The sequence below is a fragment of the Antedon mediterranea genome, chromosome 1, assembly GCF_964355755.1.
Source record: "Antedon mediterranea chromosome 1, ecAntMedi1.1, whole genome shotgun sequence".
Taxonomy (NCBI): Eukaryota; Metazoa; Echinodermata; class Crinoidea; order Comatulida; family Antedonidae; genus Antedon; species Antedon mediterranea.
In genome coordinates this window covers 38,850,809-38,874,153 of record NC_092670.1, presented here as the reverse complement: position 1 = coordinate 38,874,153, position 23,345 = coordinate 38,850,809, and the positions used below count along the sequence as shown (strand labels likewise).

Below are 23,345 nucleotides of genomic sequence, written 5' to 3'. Positions count from 1 at the left end.
CTTATAGTACTACAGTTTTTTGTTGCTACTGTTTTCTGATTCCTTAAATAAGTTTAAACGTCGTATTTGTTATGTTTCCCGTTTTTAGTTTATATTTATGTTGATGGTAGGTGGGTTATTTTTATCTTAATTTTGGATATTTCACATTGAATATTTTGTATATAGATATTTTTATATTATATTATGATATTCCCACTTACAGACAATGTTTGTTTAATATTTTTTTTAAACATCACCTTTAAGTGGGAACTTTGTTCCTGTTGCAATGTTTTTGTGCAAATAAATAAATAAATAAAAATAAACAATCAATGAAACATATAGGAAACCAAATTCAGGGCATTTATTATATAGTGATACATTGAAAACAAATATTTACAGAATATAACACATACAAGTGGGAATAAAAATACTAAAAATAGATCAGACTGGTAGTACCATGTTTCACGAAAACACTGACAAATTAGAAAATTCTGGCAAGAGCATCATGCATGATACACACTGAAATAAATTACACTATTTCTTGCCATCCCTAATAAAATTGGACTAAATAGTCCCTGATTCACTGGCAACTAATAAAACTTAGTAATCCCAATGGCAAAGTTGTTCACACCGCTGAACGGTAGTAAATGCGAGGGTTACTAGGCCAGCACGGACCCATTGGACAAAACAGGAAGCTTTAAGATGACTTTCCCCTTGGGAATCGAACAACTGCCAGGGCGAATATGCCGATTCTACCAGTGTACAATCAGTAAAACCCGTTGAAGAAGTTAGCGCAGAAATCCGTAAATTAATATCAGCTGTGGGTCGTATGTGGGACTTGTCATCAACAACGACAGGGGGATCGACCCACAAAAATTGATAACCTTGTAGAATCAGGAAAATTGAGTTGGCTATGTTACAGTCATAACAAGAGGATTAAATGAGGGGAAAACGATGTGTCAACAAGTTTGGACATTGATTTCATTTTGGTTAATTGTTGCTTCAGCTTGTAACGAGCCAGAATAATCAGTAGAGACCTGATCTCCAGACGCAAAAAAAATTGGAATATGTGGAGAAAGGAAAGTGATACTTTCCTCGCTAAGTGGCCACTTGTAGTGCATTATAAAACAAAATTAGACTTGAATCAACATTTATTTTCCTTTTGTCCACAAGAGGTTGCAAGCCAATTTGAACCAAAATGTTTGGTATTTTAATCTATTTTTTATATATCACTAGTGAAAGTAAGTATTCTATGGTTTTAAATCTATTTAAAAAAATCTATCTACAGTATCACTAATGAAAGTAATTATTAGATAATAAATGCGGATCTAAGGAGGAAAGGGGAATCAGCGATTTGAAAAATACAATGCAAAAAAAATCTGGAAAATCCCAGATACACCAATTGTCACTTCATCAAATTTTTGTTTTATTTATATTAAATGTTTTAAACTGTTCTCTTGCTAGTCATCAATAACCTTGTAAAGTGTGTCAAAAATTAATATAATTTCTTGTTTTACTTTTTAACTTTTTGATTTATAATCAAATATCTTTTTTTATTCAATCAAACAAAACGATTACCAAGAATCACTTATTGGATAACCTCTCCAAAAAGTCCACATGTTTAAAAGTATAGTATTTCTAATATAATTTACAAGCTCTTGTGAGTAACTGGCGAATGTCCAGAATACTTTATCTGTTCACTGTTGGAAAAGTACAGTATTAGAACAATATTGGATTGGATAAATAACAGTAGTAGATAAACGTAGAAGCAACAATATCAGAATGATTGAGCGAAATGAAAGAACATGGATAGAGCAATCTAAAGTAGAGACTTAATGTTGTATAAACTTTTTGAGTGGAGTGGATAGCACGCGATGTGATCATCGTCGCATGAACCTATATTAAGCAACTGTATTGAGCATAATTTAAACTCGGAATAAAGGTTACACGCTGTTAGTGATGTCGCAAGCCCGAGTCAACCATAGAGAACTTAGGTAATTAAAACAAGTCGAAAATTTCATGTCATTATCGAAAATTGTCAATATCAACAAGTCGGCGGCCTTTGTGATTTTCGGAATGGAGCGCATTTGTTTGATTCACAAAGCGGTGTTTGTACACGCCTATTCTTTATAAGCACTCTTGGATGTATGCTTGTGTACTGTAGGTCTTACGTGAGTCAACTTACTTAAGCTCAACTCTGGCACAATGCAACCACAGCAGTTAGTAACATAATCGATTGCACCAAGAAAAGCTACTTGGCAAACCTCATTTACATAACATGTCAAACGACGCATCTGATAGGTCAATGCAATGTAAAAAGCATTTTCAACAACTACAGCTATTGGTTGATCTTAATTAACTCTTCTATATGATTGGTTAGATCTGTATTCACTTTGTAATAATTGGGCAAAATCTTTAAGTGTAAAGTGAGATAGGTTTAATTATAAGAGTCATTAGTTGATCAATAATCTTCACTTTACATACAAATATTGTGGATTACAAACTAATTTCAAATAAGTTTTAATTAATTTAAAGGGCCTTTTTACCAAATTTGATTAATTTCTTAGTATGTTCTTAATCTTAGCAAAGCCCACAATGACGGTATTACACTACTTCACACACAAAAAAAGAATAAATAGCCAATAGTATTTTGTTAATAATTAATTGCGACAATGAGTAACCAATGATGAACAAGGAACAGGCTATATGCACAGGGAGACATTGTCAGTAAGCTACCAATGGCTGATCCAAGATTTTGAAATAGGGGGGCCCAGGGCTTAAAAATTGCAAATTGTAGGTGCTCAACTAAAATTAGTGTCCTATCTTTTGCACTACGGCGTAAAAAAAGTAAAGTGCCTAGTTAGCAGGTTAATATAGTAGGGTAATTACTACATTTTGCTTTTTAAGATTTTATTACCCATCATAGTAGTTAAACAAACAATAGTAAGTCCTAGAAGCAATGTAGTATTTTTACATTGGCTCATCAAAACTATTAATTGTCATAGGTCAACATTAGAATATACATAAAATTGATAGCATACAATCACTGACTATATGTTGTATTGATAACAGATTGGTTTATGGTTGATACCATGGGTTAATGGTTTGTTTTATAATGAGTGGCGTATACAGTAGTCGCCTACAGAACCATCATATACTATAAAACTATCATATCTTGCATGCAAATAATAAGTGATGTTTCTTCCTTGTGTACATGGTAGGTAATGGTGCAAACATTTTTTAAATCCACCACTGACTACCGCATGTGTGGCTGCATCCATCCTCGTCAGTTATAATTGTACCCATTAACTCAGTCATATAGAACATTTCTATTAATTCTCAGATAAGGACTATAAACCGTAGGTCAAGTGTACATCTGGCTCATGTGCACTTTAAAGAACCTAGTACATCTTTCGAGATGAGTAGGGGTTACCCCTGTGTACTAGTTCATTCATACACACACACTGTCGTGGACAGACGTATTGGTGCCTAGTTGGCTGTCGAAGTCACAATGGGACCCTTAGTAGAGCAGTAGCCTTCAACTATGAAGTTTGCTCCTTGAAATAGAAGAAGAAGATTTAAACATATGTTATATTAATATGTGGATTTATATTTTAAATTATTATATACTAATATAATATTTAGATACAGCGGTCATTTTGAGGAGTCCCATTCCTGTTCACTTTGCTGTAATGGTATAATACTTCTATGAAATCATGGTGTAATTAAGGAAGTATCACAATGCAAGAAAAAAATATATCTAACGGTCACTATCTGGTGTTGTGTAAATCAACAACTCTTGACCAATCCGGTGATGTCCACTTGTCGATAACACTTTAAACAAATTTGATAGTTGTTTTTATGACTTGTAAATATAATGTACCTGATAAAGTCAAACATCAAGGAATACTTGCTCTTTTTATCGCCACAGATTCATTCACATTTTAATATTTTGAATAAATATTTCCTGCCATAATTAAAAACCATGTTTAAACTTTCAAAGAATTAGGCCTATTGGTGTATGGTGGATAATTATCTTACTGGTGGTGGTTTTTTGGGGAAATAACATGGTAGATAAAGATTATTTATCCTGAATTGTATAATAAAACATTTAATACTCTTCAGCTTATGATGGTCAAGTTGATATGATCAATAATTAGGGGAGAAATTTGCAGATAGGATGATAGTTTTGATTGTTACACATCATAAACTGGCAATTAATAGATTAAAGATCTCTCGTTAATATTATCAGTGAGGTCATAAACAAAAATGCAAAAATAACTGAGGTTTCTACTGATCGGACATTTTTCAAGACCTTATTCCTTAAAACAAATTTCCTACACTTTATTTTTATAGAAACAATATTGTGAGGTTCTAGAGTGAAAACGCTCCAATGAAAGTTTTAATAAAGGTATATGGTATCTGGAGGAAGATTTAGAAGAGAGTCATGGTAAATAAAAATAAAAATGTATTTATTATGTTAACTGGAAACAGAGGACATTCGATTAGGCCCTCCATGGACCCACGGCAGCCAGCAGCACAGCGCCTACCATATCAGCACACGGGAGACGATCATACTCTTTTAGAATAGTGTACTAAGTTCTTTAACATACACTACACAGTACGAATGGCTTTACACCCCATCCAAAGGCTGAAGCAATTAGAGTAAAGCATCTTGCCTAAGGATAAGGTATGTCCTATTTACCCTTAAAACAAAAAGGGCTGTTTTCCTTTTTCATCTTTTGAAAGGGAGAGGCTAAGCCAGCGTGGTCAAGCCAGTGACGTAGACCATCTGAAAATGTTAGACGATTGGAATGGAAGAGTGGGGAAGTGGGAATACATCCTACCACAAAGTGAGGATATGTAACTATCCAGGGGAGGATTCAGCATTATAGATAAGGAAGGAAGAGGCTAACTATTTCATATTATGAATATCGGGTTGCAGAAAAATAGGTATAGTCATTATTACTTTAAAAAGAAAAGGCTGTTAAATGTTAGGGGGAGGAGGTGGGGGGGGGGGGGGGGGCTAAATCCACACCTGAAATCAAGTATGGCCTTGAATGAACTGGACGTTTGAAATCCATTAGCAATCAAGTGGGGTTATGAGGTGACATGTTTTATGACCATTACTACAATAACTATTGAATGAGTACTGGTAATATTAACTTAAGAGATTGTTTTATGGTGATAGCTACTGAACACTAATATTTGAATTGTCAAATGCTTTGCTTGTTTTAATATACAGTACAAACACTGATTACTGTAGTACTCATATTTTATGTGTTTGACCATGGTATTATATTCAATGTTAAGCAATACAAACAAGACACATTTTATTTTTTGCTACTACAGTACTAGTGTAATGCTAGGAATATAAATGGTTAAATGCTAACTTAAATTAGAAAGTAATATTTTTCTTCTTTTTTTTAATGTTAATTTAAAGATACATTGTCCACCTAATTTTTTTTCTAATTTTTTGTTGAATATGCCATTTTAGTGTCCCACAATAGTTATCCACTTTAACCAAAAACTGGATCGAAAAAAAAATATTTACCTGAAGAAATTTAAAGCAAAAAATATTTAAATTTTCTGACTTGTCAGAGAATGGTTTTTGCTTAAAATTAGTTTCTTTTCTCTTTTTATATTAGGGAAAATAATTTTTTTTTTTTAAGAAGTGATAAACTCGATTAAAACTGCAAAATGGACTATTTAAAGTCTTCATTTTTCATGTTTTTGGGGGACAATACATCTTTAAACGTGTTTGATAAGATTATTCCAGAATTAAGGCGAGTTTCACTGTGTCCAAAAAACACTGTCAACAAAAAGTCACAAAATATCATTTAAAGTAATAAATAGTGTCATCCTCTGATATGAGTACCAAAGGTGTGTCTAGCTCCTGCAGCAATAAAGATACAGCTATATGTGATTTATGGCACACTTGGCGCAGCACAATAAAAACACAATTAAAATTGGCGACGAGGTGGTGAAACTTCCTCAAAACAGTGTATTTTTGTGACACTGGCTTCCTGGAAAACACATCTACATTTCCCGAACACATCGTATTTCTTAATCAAATTCATGCAGTGTAACAGACAGTCATTTTGTGTTGCCGGATTCCACTATATTGTAAACAGGTAGGTTTATTGATGTTAGAGGGATGTCAGAAATTGTCATTAGCTAACCCATCCCAATATACTGTACATCCTCATCATAAGGGTTTCCTGTACCACTCCTTATCCTACCTTACTGCAGTTTCCAAAATACATTGCATGAAATTAACATAAAGCTCTGCTTACAATCAAACTATTTTGACAAAAAAAATGCGATGTCCCCAAATATAGTAGTAATATGCCCAAATATGACATCATCATGTCCATATATGGGCACATCACATTTTTTTGATAATAAAGTTTGCTTCTAGTGTAGACAGAGCCTTACAGTTGATTGCAATTATGATATGTAGCATTTGACATTTATTCAGAATAAAACCTACTGTATTACTACTGTAGTTCTATGTAACTTTTGATTGATAAAAAATACTAAAAAATACAGTAGGCCTACACTATCTATCAAGTAGCTACTTTATGCGCGTACACAAAGACTAAATATAAATTCACACTGAAGAATTCAAAATAAACAGGATAAGACTGAACTTTATCAATACGTCCTTAGCAATAAATGTGCTCATTTTCGTTCACATGAAGTGTAAAACAAAATATCATCTCATTTACGAAGCATGATAAGGAGGGTAAATCATACTTATCGCGTTATGTCCACATGTAAATGACTTGCGAATTGATGCGGCGAGATTATCTCAAAGGGGGTGAGATTATCTCAAAGGGCTTGTATGGTGCCAGGAATATCAACAGAAGCTTGTTAGTTTATTTATAATCTCTTTATCAACTTATTTCCAATAATCTGATCAAACATTTGCTTTTTCATTATTGTAGTCCTACTCCAGTTACATTGGCATACGGCTAGGACCTGCAATGGTAGAAAACCTGGGTGGCCCAGTGCAGGGGCACCACAACCTATAGCCACGACATTTACATGAGTTCAAAGATTCTTTCCTCAACCATATAGAACAAGCCTTCTTGGATCAGCTTCAAAGGTTCATTCAAAAGAGTAGGGTTACTTCAGTGTTCTGGTGGTCCACTCTAGCCCATGTCATGGACAGATGAGTGCCATGTAGGGACCCTCAAGCTCTGTCTACAATACCAAACTAGTTTTTAAAAAAAGTGTGATGTGCCCAAATATGGTAGTGATATGCCCACATATTGTAGTGATATGACATCACCATGTCTATATGGGCACATCACATTTTTTTGACACATAACATTTGTTAGTGTTTTTAGACAGAGCCTAAAACCTAAAACATATTTTTTTCCTCTTCATGTTCTGTACAGTAAACCACTGAATTTAAATTCCCTCTATCTTATATTTTATAACCATTTTCTTTAATATAAAAGCATGCTAGGCTGAAAGTTCAACGTTTAATTTTCAAGTGTAGACAGCTGATTTGGGCCACCTCTCAACCAAATACTCTCATGAGGCTTAAAAACGCAAAGAGAATTAACACCAACGGTCCCTGATGGCCTGCAACCATGTTTTTAGGCCACACTGCTGAGAGACCAATATATGTTGGACCCGTGATGATTGCCACAAAATGATCTGATAACTTGAGTTATGATTTAACAATGCCACTCAATCATTTGCAAATATATATCAATATTTCAAATTTATAATTAATTAAAGATATATTTTCCCCTAAAAAAAATTTTTTTTTAAATATGTGAATAATAATTTTTGTTTCTACAGAAGTGAATAACTCTATTAAAATTGCAAAATGGCCTATTTAAAGTCTGATTTTATTTTAAAGAATTTTAAATTTTATCAAACTAGAATAGACCAGAGTACTTCTATGCACTTCTTTTGACAATTACATTAATAACAGTAGATCAATGATAAGGATATACTGTAATACTAATAATGAACTTTCAAAAGTAGAATATATATAGAGGGCTCTAGTCAAAAAAAAGTATGAAAATCCATGTACAGTCTAGTAGTACTGTATATTATAATGATATATACTATACTGTCAACCCTAACACTGTTTTGTGTTAGTGTTCAGTTTTGATGGAACAGATTAATGCTATTATCATTGAGGTGAGGTGGATCCAGCATTATAGATTAGGGGGGGGGGGGGGCGCTAAATATTTCATAAATGATAAAAACAATCCATTAAGTTGCAGAAAAATAAAAAAATTTATTTTAAATTTTAGCGGGGATGGGGTTAAAGCCTGTTTGGCCCCTGCCTAAATCTACGCCTGTTGATGACTGACGTTACTGCATATTTCTTACAATATTTGCCATTTTTGTTGTCTGATGTACTGTAGGCCTATGTATCTTTTTAAATCGAAATTTAAAACAAAATTTCTTTGTATAAATTTTTATGAAGACATAGTTACAAGTTGTTTCTATGTTTTATGTAAGACCTTTAATATAAGGAGGTTAATAGTAAGTTAATACATACAAGATTTAGGTCAACAAGTGACTGTAATAAAAATACATTTCTTCAATTAAAACATATACAAAAGATATAATAAAAATATACAGATCAATATAAAAATATCAGTTAATAAAACCGGGTGTTTTAATAAAGAAAGTATAACAAAAGGAACAATTGAATGTGGGATGCATACCTTCTTTGTTAATTTGGCCTATATTACAAGTTTATCACAAGAAAAAAAATGTGGAATAATATATACAGTACCATCAAATATTAAAGGATCTGCTATGATGGCTGAACTTTAACCTTCTTTGTTGAAACTTTTAGGCTAGAAGGTTGAATAACAAACCCTCTTTACCAATCCAACTTTAGCTTGCAAAGTTTCCAATCCAAAAACTAAGGTTATTAAAGCGTATCTGAAAATAATTTCTTCCAAAAGTGTCCTAGTTCAGGACAAAAGATGCAAACTAACTTGTAATAGCCAACATTACCGCAACTTTTTTAAAACATAATAACCTTAATATTCAGGATTATACTAAATGAATTCAAATACCTCCCTGTGGAACCAGGGTATTGAACCAATATCCTACTTAAGTAAACTTACAAGATTTTGAGTAAGCAAGTACGCAGAGTGGACGCTTGAATCAAATGATGCCGCTAATATTTTGCGATCATCTTCAGCCCTCCTAATTGGAAGATTATTTCCAAGGATCAAACGACTTCCTTATAAGACAAATTTGACACTGTCATGGGACTTGTGTTCATTGGCTTTTAAAATGTCCCTTATTTCAACCCCTGGGTTCTGTCTCTTTTCAGTTGATAATCGGTAGGCCTAAAGTAGTTTCATAGCACAAGTAGAACAACTAAATCAATTGATTTTTTACAATTAAAACTATAGGTTTTATTTAGTAACTGATATACCATTTTTTTGCATAAGCTAATGTCACAAAATGCTTAAATAAATTGTTGTTTTTTTATTGATTTTCCACAAATGATATATATATTTTTTTTTAAATCATTATTTATATATATGGATGGTAGTCAAAATAAGAGACCACCATTTACAAAATAAAAAAAAAACATTACAATGAGATTACTGTACAATAAATAAATAAATAAATATATAGATAGAAAACATAACATCAGAAATTGGTGTATTTGAAGGCCTACATTTTTAGTGCTGATAATCATTTTGTATTTCATATAATACTATACACTTTATATAGACTATGATTTATGAATTATATTATGGCTGTATTAATGGTACTAATGGCTTTGACTGGGTCCAAGGGTTAAGCTCTGATAGAGCACTGTATTATCAGATTGCTTATTACACAGTAGCAGCTATGTAAATCTAGTGAATCAACTCTACTGTGTACTGCTGTGATAGCTGGTTGATAGTATTTTAACAGCTATTTTCACAATTCACTTTTATTTCAGAACAATGTCCATATCATAACAAATAACAATATTCAATAAATAGATGTAACAAAAAAAATATATATATAATATAAATCCAAAGGCAAATTACTGAAAAAAATGACAATGCTGTGGGTATCAGTGGCTGGATCTCAATTGAGAAACAAAATAAAAGCAAAAAGCTAAATCAAAACGAGAAGTAAAACAGCCAGAAAAGTTAGCAGAGCTTTCGGGCAACACTAGCCCTTCATCAGTGCAAGTGAAGGAATTTGGATAATATATTTTAATAGATAATTGTTTTAATACTACAGCTTTATGTCCCATCTGAAGGACTATATACTATATACAAGGTAATGCAGCAAACTATGAAGATAGTGAAGTTACCATATAAAACAAGAAATATTTCTTACAAAAAACACTGCTTGACTTGTTGACGTAACAGTTTTAATTATTGTTAAATGTGGTCTTCAGAAATTTCTTCAGAATAATGATTCAATTATTTTTGTTTAGCAATCCTAGCAAACATATGTGTAGCGTAAATATAGTCTTGTAGCAGCCTACCACATGGTTTTTAATGCATTTTTACTTTTATACTTTAGTATTATTAGTATAATCCTTTTAAATTTCATATAATCCTTTACATATTACTTGTATCATAGAGTTGAACAACAACTAAAATCTGGCCTACTGTACAGAACCAAAATATAATCATAAACTAAACTCTATAGTACATATTCAGGGTAGGAGCATTATTTCCTAAGAACAATAATGTTTAGTGTAGAAATCAGTAAAATATATTTGACATGGTTTTTACTATTTGGACAGGAACCTGCAAAGTACTAGTAATTGCAACCAATAAACGATTGTCAGATCACAAAACTTGCTTTAGGCAATCAAGCCCTTTTTTCATTCAATTTAAATTTCAACAAGCACTACTTATTCCTATTTTTTTTTACCAATCACAAGTTAAGCGTGCATAAACGAAGCTGATCTGAACTTAAGTTACAACATAGATATATTCTGTATGGTTAACTGACTTCAGTGTTTAATTCTTATATTCTTTGTTAACTCCGGTATACAGTGATCCTGATTTTTTTATTTTTTTTTTAACCATATTTAATAATAATAATAATTTAGGTATTTGTATAGCGCCAGAATCAACTAAACCGAAGTAAAAATCAAAGGCGCTTATATTGGATGTTAAAAAGATGCGTTTTAAGTTCTTTTTTAAAAATAGCAATTTGATTTACTAAAATGACGAGGGAGAGAATTCCAAAGAGAAGCAGCAGAGAACATCTTGTCCATAAGATTTGGTGTTAATTCTAGGAACAAGTAGTAGGTTTTGATCAGCCGAACAAAGACAAGCAAGAGGGGTGTAGCAGTCCAGTAGGAGGGAAGAACATCAAGGAGATAAGTAGGTTGTTTAAGAAGTAGCGCTTTAAATATTAGTAAAAGGATCTTATATTTTATACGTGAGTCAATAGGTAGCCAATGGAGGTTATATAAAATAGGAGAAAATGAGGGTGATCCATCCAGCTGAGGGACCCTCAGAGGTTCACAAGACAAACATACACAAGATGCTCTACATAAACAAAGTCTTATTACAAGTCTTTGGGAGTGGAGTAATTTGGTCCTTAGAAAAAATCCTGACATGTGACGGGATTTTAACCCAGGACCCTTGTAGTGGTAGCCAAGCATTATAACCACCAAGCCACAACTCCACTCCATGTGGATGTACCTTGATAACACTCTGATACGTTTCAGAGGTACATTTGATATTACTTTAATCTTATATAGAGCAAACAGAATTTCTATGTTTTTCCTAAAACAAATGATAATAAATGATACTTGACTTGACTTGATATATTATTAGTGTTTTGTATTTGTATTTGGCATTTGTCTCCAAACAGTGACCTTGGGATGTTTTTTACATTCTTATGTTTTTTATTTGAAATAAAGGATGATTTCACTACTGATATGTTTCATAATTTAACATTAGACAAGGTTAATTAAAGAGCCAACAGTATCGGCAAGACTTGCCCCAAGTTCTGGTGGTGGAACAAGTCTTCTTGGATAACAACTATAAACTAGAGGTCTGGCAGTGTACATGAACCCAGTCCATCATTCAAGACAAGTAGGGGATTACCTCTCAGTGAACTGGTTCACAAAAAAAGCCCCATATCAGGGGATTACCAACTATCTGATAGGACATTGATTGGTTTACTATTGGTAATCCTTGGAAATGTGTCTAAAAGCCTTAAAATTTAAAAAAACAACTCAGAATATCAAGATTTTTACTGTTTACATTTAACATTTACAGTTTTTTCTTCACTCCACTCAAAAATAATTTTAATAAGGAAACTACTGTAGATATAGATTCAGATTTGACTGACAGTTTCTTATGGAAATTCATCAAAATGTAGTATAGAAAGGCCTTTTAAATTAAAAGTAGTTATGAAAAAAAAAATTAACATTAAAAATATACACGGTAAAATTGATTTTACACATTTACTAATCATACACCTACAAGTAAAATATTAACAGCAATGTAAACATACCATAATAGGGTACTGTTAATAATTAATTAATCATTATTTGTCCTTTGTGAAAATATCATAATAATATATCTCTTAAAAAAATCTCTTCAAATACAAAAACAGACTCTGCAATTAGTAATGGTTTTTTTTTCTGTTCAAGTTCACATTTATTTTTTTTCTGTTTAAATCACCAGTTTTACTTAACAAAATCAGCAAGTTTTAGTTGAAAATTAAAATTTTCAAAATTGCAGTTAAAATGAGTCACATGGGAAAGATTATCTATGACCTAAATTTTTGTATGGGATTTTTTTCGAGCAAATGCATTTCAAACGACCATTAGTAATTGATTAGAAGTACGCAGTGCTCAGTGTTAACTCCGGTTGCTCAATTTGTATCTGTCGTTTTATTCATTGGCTGCAAAAATCTACTATGTAAAATATACTATCTGTTTACAAGTAAATAATATTACAATTGTTTTTATATTAAAACACTATTGAAAAGGAACCAACTATTGATTAGAATCTGCAGATGCAAAATATAATTTGTTTGAAATTAAAACAGTATTGAAGAGCAACAAATCTTGAGAATGTAGAGGGGGATGGTTTGTACTACTGACAAAAGGTTGTAACAAATTTACTAATCTTTATGGATACATTTTTATTTATGGTGAATAGATAACACTGTATATACATGTTGTGATACCACTGTAGTAGTTAAAGTTGGATGCACCTTCCTCCTCCACAAAAAATGTGTCACATAATAACATTTATATTTTAAACATTAATATTGAATGACTCAATAGTAAGATAATATAATGTTAAATATATATTCACAAGATTTTGGTAAATAAATTTGTACAAGGTCGGCAAATATAAAGCTCTGTCTACACTATCAAACTAGTTTGACAAAAAAGTGTGATGTGATAAAAAATGGTAGTGATATGACATCATCATGTCCATATATGGGCACATCATTTGTCAAATAAAGTTTTGTAGTGTACACAGAGGCAATTACCTGAATGAAATGAATATTGGAAAGAATTTAATTATTTATAGGCAATGAAGATAAAAGAGCAATGAAAAAGATGAAAAAAAAATGAATGGATTTAATATTATAAACACTGAATGGAAAGCAGTTGTTGTGATATGCATTAGTATTACTTATTACTAGTCACATTTTATTTAAAAAAAATTAAAGACACACAAATTAGATCTATCTAACCATTGAGGTATTATACCTCCATGATCTAACCACAATATTATCAATAACCAAACATGTCATATTTCTAATTATTTCAGACTTTGAACCGACAAATTATAAAAACAACTCGATACAAAGTTACCAGCGATTCCATCCGTGTGGTGACCCTCTCACAGGCGGCCAACACGCGGGCAGCAGATATTATACGCGAAGCATGACTTTCTCTACAGTTCCCCATCACTACGCTACCCTACCTGTTTCAGTTGTTGTTTCTAGCCCAGATAAAATCTTTTCTTCAAGGTCGGCTTCTTCTGTTTCCAGCCCTGGCTTGAGCTGTTTTATCATGAAAGATCTTGGCATTATTACGACACATAAAACCACAACAAAACAGTAAAAACATCACAGCAACTTTGTATCTCTATGTTTCCTCATCTTTGCCATAATCAAAGTTCGTACTAAAAAAAGATAGTCTGCTACCGAATTTAGCATAGTGACGTCATTGATTTAGATACGCACGCGCACATTGCTGTAGTTTTAATTAGCCTTTGTTTTACAGCTATTTGGTAGATACTAGGAAACACGGATAATATAAACAAAAGCTGAGTTTAATTCAATGACTTATAAATCATTACTTCGCAATCATTCAATGTTTATGTCAAAATGGCGAGACAAAGAAACGAGCATGCTTTACTACTTCTTTTCTATTCACATTCAAATTTATAGAACTTTTTATTAACACGTTGCTCTTGTGAATCGACGAACATGAATCTCTACTCTGAACGTTATACTATTACGCTTCTGTGTTTTCTATTTTACGTACATAGGCCTATTACCAATTCAATTTACAATTTTATTGTAGGATTTAAAAAAAATATAATATAGGCCTATTCACACTTTTAAGAATAATATGAAAATTAGGCCTCCTAATGACAATATCAAATGCTGACTTTGATAATAGTTCATTCTTCCTTATATAGCGCATATAAGCAAGCTCTCAACCATTCGCCACCCCCCCCCCCCCCCTCTCCCTCCACCCCCTCCGTTAAATATCATTTTTATTATCGAGCCTGGTAATTGTGTTTCGTGGTGGTGGTTGTGGGCGGGGTGGTTTTATTAACATGATAACTTTTATTATGCTTTCGTTTATTATATAACACTCTGTGCTTTTGTGACACATCATCGTTCTTAAATAGGACGTTCTTTAAAAATGTGGTTTAGTAAAGAGCGACACATTTTTTACAACATTTTAATGTCGTTGTCTCCATCTGGATTGCATGCCCGGTTGTTTTACATATGGGTCGGGTCGTCCAGGCTAAAAATCATCTACAGCCCCGAAGAATTTATATTTTATGATTTACAGGCGGTCTCTATTTCAGGCAGGCCTGGCTTTAGCACCATGCTGTCTTCCCTAATTTTAGAGCCAGATTATATAAAAATAAACAGATAATCAATAAACCGAAGACAATGATATTTTATTTCAAATAATATTCAGATGGATAGATAGATATAGATCGGCCAACGGTGGCTAGCTACGTGTTTTAAAGACAGTCTCCGAGAAGGTTACGCCTGGCCCTCAATCAATCCAACTGGGAGGACTATTCTTCCTCTCCAAATGGGGTGAGGCCACCCTGCACACCGGGTTAGATATTTAACGTAGTAAACGCAATGTTGTTCGTGTTCATATCACGTCATTCGCGTGCCTTTTTATCAATTTTTCACAATAGAAAAACACCTGGCTCTAATATTTTATTAACGATTTGATTTGAGATGTTATTTTAGTTGATTTGATACAGTATCCTGTAGAGATTACGGTATGATGAATGAACAATGATTTAGTTGAAGTTGTAGGCTTTCGATTTATTTCAAAGATATTAAATATTGTCTTCTGTAATATTTTAGAATTATATAATTAATTTTGTTTAAAGATATTTTCTGAAAAAATAATTTTTAAGTAATTTCTTTTTTTTTTTCAAAAGATTTCCAAAGACAAAAAGCAAGCAATTTCTATTTGAATATATTCATGTCATTTTAATGTAGGAGAGCCTAAAGGTTTTATTTTCAATTTGACGAAAAATGAAATCGAAAAATAAATTCATATGATTTTATTATTGCCTGAACAAGAATTAAGCCCATTCTGCTGGAAGACGCATGTTTCTGGTTACTATACGTAATCATTTTTGTCTTTTTATAAGCAAAATCAATGTTTTTGTTTTGTTTTTATTGGCGAAAATTAATTTTATTACAACTACAAAATTACCTACGATTTAATTCATTATTATTGTTCATATTTTGGTGGACAGATCTTTTTAATCAATTTAGTTAAATTATGCCAAAACAAAACAAACATATGAGGTGAAAAGCCACGGTGAAGGGCAGAAGAATGCAATTTAGGTAAGGTATGCTTTATTTTAAAATAGTTCTCCAGACAAAAAGAAAACTAGCGGCTGCAGCGTCAGATGAGGGGTTTAAAAAGAATTTAAGTTACGGTTACATATGTTTTCTTCCTATTCAAACTATTTAACAAGAGTACTTTTCATTTTCAAATTAAACAAAAGAAAAATATTTTATTGTATAGGTACAACAGGTAGGAACTTTATAAATAAAAATCGGGTTTAACTGTTATTAGTCCCAATAATATACGGCAGCAATGATTGAAGTTAGCAAGAAATTTCACCTATAGAGGGCGCCCGATCACTAAATCGTGTTATGTGATTAAAACAAGAAATATTTCTTACAAAAAACGCTGCTCGCTTATTGAAAAATATTTTTTATTTCAAATGTTTTTGAATGTGTCATTTTATTGTCACATACTGTAATAGTTATTTTACCTGAAAAAAATGTAATTTAAAGCAACAAATACTTAAATTGTCTGTCAGACAATGGTTTTGGGGTTTCTTTTCTTTTTTTATATGTGAATAAATATTATTTTTTTGTTACAGAAGTGAATACTCAATTTCTGTCACTTTAGTTAATTTTATTGCTAAGGTCAAATCTGGGGGTCACTTCATCACCTTAGATATTTCAATTGTGAAGTATCCTATTACAAACACAAACTTTAATGGACTGTTTCGATAATAATTCAATGAATATCTGACAGTGAATATACCAGAAATGCTTAGGGATTTGTAATTTTAGCATGACATGTCCTAATAGACTCTTTTCCAGACGTTTTTTGGGTCTACTGTAGCAGCTGGAATCAATAAATCATAGTGGAGTTTCCATTTTCACAAAACTGTCTGTCCTTAGAACTATAACTGCTGCTTGCTTTAGCTTCTGATTGAGTAGTCCTAATGGGACGTAGCGGGCTAGAGCAGCAGCGTGAAAAATCGTATTAAGAATTTTAACTGAGTGATAACTCACGAGAACTATAGTAGGCACCCCCTTCCCTTGCCACAGTCACAGGAACATTTTGCCGTGAAACAAACGAGGGAAAATATCATTGTTTAACAATGTGACAATTAATGATTGGGTGCCAAGAGGTGTGGGACCATAATTTATTTATAAAATGTATCTAATCTATTGAAACATAAACATAGGCCATACTTTCCATAAAGCCTGGTTTCCATTAAAATCGCTACAGCGTTTCCATTAAAATCGCTACACGCGCAGATGTCGCCGACGCAATCGATCGGGAAGGCTCCCCGATTCATCGCAGTCAAATCGGCAAAGTTCAACCATGTTCAACTTTGCCGATTTTGTCGGCGATGAATCGTATACGCGTACTAGATCCCCGATAAAACTCTAGCGTTTCCATAGAATCGCTACGCTCTGTCGTGTAGCGATTTTATGGAAACCAGGCTTAAGTTAAAAGCAACATTCATATCTTTAAAAGAATCATCTAACTGCACTTTTTATTCTAATATGACCGTAGCTCATATCAGCCTAAACCCACCGTAAAGGTTCTCACCGAGCGCAAAAATTGGCCGTATTCACCAATCACACTTAAGTGAGGTATTTCCCTTAGATATTAGGATTTCACTTAACTTAATAATATTTAAGTACTGTAATTCACTTAAATTGTATTCATATAGAATAGGATATATTAATTTTTCTAATTAAGTGTTTCTTAGTCTAAGTAAAGGTGAATACGGCCACTGTATTTACTTTATTAAATATTTGAATGTTATTTGAATGTTCCTTGTTAATGACGTAAAGCTCTGTCCACACTATAAAACCAGTTTGACAAAAATGTGCCCAAATATGTAGCGATATGCTCAAATATGGTAGTGACATTATCATGACAGAGCTTTGAATCGCATTGATAACACGCGCCAATCTTATAATGAAAGCAATCAGAAACTGAGTGAAGTACTTGGCAAAATATATCCACGGACTCGGAGCATGTTGAAAGATACTTTTTTTAGCTTTAGGTATTAGCTTTACATTGTTAAAATCCTGCTGCTGGGGTTAATAATTTGTTTAAATCATTTTTAAAACCAATGTATGTAAAGAAAACATTATCAAAAATAGGCTGTCACACGTAACATGTTAGTCTATTGTTAACAACTGGTATACCAGCTAATCAGCTAATTGCGCATGCGTATTTTTTAAATCAATACATTTGTTGTGTGAACAGTATTAATAAGAATACGTACTAGGCCTACACGATATCTATTATATTACGTATTTCATGTGTGAAACGTTTGTACATGAACAACGTTATTTAGAATTAGAATGGCTTTTTGTCATTTCGAGAAAGAAGGCTTCGGTGAAAATCATGTAGGACTCATTGTATAGTTGAAGGACAATATTATTGGTTCTGATCATGGAGTACTGGTGCTGATGGTGTGGACTTTAATCATCGCGGCGGCGTTTGTTAGTCATGTCCAAGCTGAAAACATGCTTTGATACAGGTTATGGATTGTATGAACGAAAGGTATGTCGATGTACTTCACCGCCGCCGGTATATAATGTCATTTTACCAGAGTGGTACATGCCGTCGCCTGTTCCCCCAGAAACCTCCACCAACGACAGCAATACAGTTGCATGGATTTTAGTGCCATTATTATCTGTATTTCTTGTATTAGGCATAGGCCTAATAATTAGAGTGATCATAAAACGACAAAAGAAAAAAAGACGAAAAAAACGAGGTTCTTACACTGAAGTACCACCAGATGAAAAGCAACATCTTGATGATGCTCATCATGATCATGACAATGATGATACAAATCAAAAACAGTTTTTAAATATTAAACACTGCTACGAAGACACGTCAGTATGACCAAAGGCTTATGTCAGCAGTGGTGAGTTGCTTGTGTACAGAACCACCATACATATATTTTAGTCAACCATGAACGAACAATCTATGACAGAACTGATGGTTGTTCACAACAGTGATGTGGTAATGACGTCATTGTACATCAAAGTACTTTTATACCAATGCTGTAACATGACCGAGATGTTTCACAATCAATATCAACATTAATATTGATCCGGGTCTTTCCATTGAACAACAATCACTGTACAGTCATCAAACATGCGTGCTAAAAATATAGAAAAGAATGGTGTGAACAAACATGGTTCCAGACATGTGGAATGACATCATGTGATCATCTATGCCATCTTGCCGCCTGAAAATGACATACATCGGTGGCACGCGCTCATAAACCATGGATAGGCCTAAATATACGAACATATGTTTTGATACGTTTTTGTATGTAAGCCCTTGAACATAAAGATAATTCATGTATAGTGAAATGCACCATATACCAGAGGGACGGAACTAGGAGAAGCGTAGATTTTTTCAGTCATCAGTTCATCGTCCACGTAGGCCTACGTCACATTACTGAAGTATTATTATCTCTGTTTACAAATATCAATAAAAATACAATATAACATAACATTTAAAACCCACATATACATAATTACACAAAATAATATGAATGTGAATAAAAGTGGTCTTTACGCCACAAAAGAGAAAAGAAAAAATACTCTTTGTACCAATTCACATTATATCTCTGGATATATTTATTTTACCGTGTGTGATGTGGCCGTGTTGAGCCGTCAAGCATTTGTGCCATCGTAAGTACTTTCGGTCTGCTGGTAACAGTAACAGGACTTCAAATTTAATTATCAATCGTTATTTGAATGGCCCTGTAATTCAGTGCTGTCTGAAAAACAATCGAATGAAGCAATTCATTCAAAACGCGATGGCACATATTATTATGAGTGACGTTTTTAACGATTCATACATTACTAATACATAACTAACGAACTTAAATAATAATGCCGCGTGTTTTTAAATGATTAGGCCTATTAGGTCTGCGTACCAGTTTGTTGCAATTAAAGAGCATTATGACACGATATAGAGATTTTTAATGAAAAATAAATGTATATTCATCGTCTTAATCATGAGAATGATTTTACTTGCCTTATTTTGTGCATTTCCAATGTTTAGGCCTACAGTTTAGTACGTTATAATATCCACTAATACCTGAAAGCAGCAAAATGTAAATCACGCCCTCAATATTGAGCCATTGTTGTTGGATATCCATCGCCCCCGCGACTCCGAAAAAAACGAAAACGTGCATCATTTCAAATGTGGATAGACAGAGATAATACACAAATCAACCTGCCTAGGCCTAGCCTAGTAATGTTTGCTCATTTAACTTTGCAAAAAGCCTGTTCTTGTATTTGAAGTTAAGTGACAGTTATAATATATTTCATTGTAGACAACCATGTCTTTAAACTTGGCTGACAAGTCTTCTAACTGTATTTTATAGCGTAAACATGCTTGTCACTTTTTCGAACACGACGAGGTCGAGGAGGGCCTAGGCTATAGGTAGGCCCAACTCTCGCCGCCTGCTGTGCTTATCGAGTATACTATCCAGGCTTACGATACTAGGCCTAGGCCTATATTCTAATTGAGTTGTAGTAGGAGAATGCTATTCAAGACTTATTTATAAACCAAACACTGAATTGCTACTTTCTGACAACAGACTTTTTAAGGTCAACATCATTGTTTATTTACTGCTGCTGTATACATACATACGTACATGGTCATGTTTGTGGTTGTTTTTATGCATAGATAGGCCTAGGATATGTATGATAGATAGCCCTAACTAGGGCCTGGAGAGGATAAAGTTTTTCATCATAAAAAGTGTTTTTTAAGTCAATTTTGATGTGCTACAAGCTGAAACCATTATTTTGATTACCTATATTTGAAATCATCGCATTTAAAGAATTTATAATGTCTCTACAACGACCGCAGCATTGTTGGGATGTAGGTAGAAGTGGGCTAAAATGTACATGTTCTGAACCACCACCGAAATTTAGTGCGAGCCTACCACCAATCCCACCAAAGCCTACATCAAAATTTCCTAGTATTATTAGTGGCACTGCTAGTAGCAATCCACCTAGTACATCATTTACTAAGAACGTTGATACGGTTACTGGAAATTTACCTGACGCGAAGATATTTGGATTAATAATAGGACTTGTGATAATACTACTTATTTTATTTATTTTTTTAATTTGTTATTTCTGTAAACGACGTCGACATACAAAGACTGCTAACAATGTAGATGAAGCTGTGCTGTCACCGGGCCGAGGACGTTTAAAATTAAGCCCGTCAAATTGTTCGCAAAAACCTTTACTGCGTGCATCTGGAATTGATTTTATTGTAAATCCGCAACAACCAAACGGAGAATCGATATCAAACGATAACAAACTGGATGTTCCAGTGGTTGGCGCTAATACAAGTTTTACCGGGGGAGATTTAGTTATACCAATGATAGATGAGATTGACAATGAGGAGGAGGAGGATGATGATGCAGTTATTGCTAGGATAATGTTTAATGAATCATCCTGTTAAAGCTGTGTTCAAACCAACACCAAATTTGGTCCATTGACCAGTTGAAGATAGTCTGTACAAACATGTGTTTACATTATGGAATTTAAGACATTGATGTGCCCCCTTTTTTATCTCTCCATTATACAGTACCTGATAGATTTTGGCAAAGAAAGAAGGAATTTAAACCAGATTGTTGTGAACACCCCTTTTTTTTTCTCTCCATTATACCTGAAAGATTTTGGCAAAGAAACATGGAATTTAAACCAGATTGATATTAACGCCCCCCCCCCCCCCTTCTTTTTCTCTGTCAATTATACCCGATAGATTTTGACAGAGAAATGTGAAGTTTGTATGCATTTATATCAGTACTATTAATCTATGACAAAAAGAATGACCAAATGTCTGTGCAGTTGAATTCTACCCACCAGGTGCAATACTTTGATTCATGCGCTCAGACATCATAGGAATAAAATGATGGCAAACACTAACCTAGGCATCTGTTAGATTCTCTAACATACAGAATGCTGTAGTACAGTAGTGTTTTCAGAAATGTGCTCTGGGGTTAGAGAGACGACCTTATAAATACACTTTGGTCTCCTTTAAGTCTACAGTAAGTTTATTTTATTGAGTTGGTACAACATATTAAAAACTTAATTTAAAAATGTGTTTTTAGTTACAGACCCTGTTACAAATGTTAATTCATGGTAATTCAACTATATTTAGTTTTAAGAACTTTATTAATTTAAGAAATTTTTTACAAGTTTTAGTTTTTACACATTCATATTGTGTATAAAAAGTTGTAATAGAATTTTTATTAATGTTGTTGTTCATTTAAAACTTATCAATACACAGTATTTTGTATAAAAATAAAAATAAAGTTAATTCTTAATTATTTCCATTGTAAATCAAAGTTGGTGGCGAAAATGGTATCCAATGAAAGCATTCCAATATAAACTATAAAATACAGTAGCTTTAAATGAATATATACATATGTACAGTTTGTTTATGATACCACTGCCAACAAACACAAATGCCTTGATTAAAAACACATTTTATGATTATCATAACATTATGTAGATTTGTATGCACTGAATTGTCAAAGTAAATGTACAATACTATTAATACAGTAGTATGTATTCACTGGGCTTTATCAAAATTGTCTACACTACCAAACTTTATATGACAAAAAAATGTGGTGTGTCCATATATGTACATGTGTGCATATCACTACCATATTTGGGTACATCACACATTTTTTGTTAAACTTGTTTGATAGTGTACACAGAGCTTAAGATAATTTACAGATCACACAATGTTCAACTTAAAGACACTTTTCCTGCATTTTTTGACGTTTTTTAAAAATACTGCATTTACTTTAAAAATATTTAAACCATGTCATTCCTTGTATGTTTTATAGTTAATTACGATAAAAAATACAGTACAATATCCTCGTGTACACAGAGCTTTAGGCCTAGTCTACTGTATTTACTCATGATTTTTTTTAGGCCTACCCACTGTAACAGCGATAGTACTGATAGATTTCAACGGTAATGTATGAATGGTCGTATCCTAGCTATATTGACGTATTTTTAACAGCTTAAAGATTATCTGAATACAGTCCATATAGTATTTAATTTTACATAAAATGCAGTGGGTTTGTGAACTTAAATTAGATTTAAAAAAAACCTAGGTAAAGTGTCTTTAAAGCTCTGTCTACAAAAAAAAGTGTGATTTTCCCAAATACGGTAGTGATATGACATCATCATGTCAATAAATGGGCACATTACATTTTTGTCACATAAGTTTGACTGTGTTTAAATCTACAAACAAGCGCTTGCAAATATAGCAACTTGTAAGGTAAAATTTGATGGGTTGATTAACCATTAAATCTCTGGTTAACCTCTAGGTT

General features: G+C 32.9%; 2 protein-coding genes across 2 annotated transcripts in view; both read right to left on the bottom strand.

The window, feature by feature from the left end:
- Positions 1-14,068, bottom strand: part of LOC140039126 (uncharacterized) — a 39,359-nt gene extending 25,291 nt beyond the window's left edge. Inside the window, exon 1 of the mRNA XM_072084783.1 lies at positions 13,899-14,068. Within this exon, the coding sequence (XP_071940884.1) occupies positions 13,899-14,004 (106 nt within the window). The 5' untranslated portion in view covers positions 14,005-14,068. The remainder of the gene's footprint in view (positions 1-13,898) is intronic.
- Positions 1-23,345, bottom strand: part of LOC140039194 (lipid droplet-associated hydrolase-like) — a 251,811-nt gene that overhangs the window by 160,467 nt on the left and 67,999 nt on the right. The gene's annotated exons all lie outside the window — the stretch shown is intronic.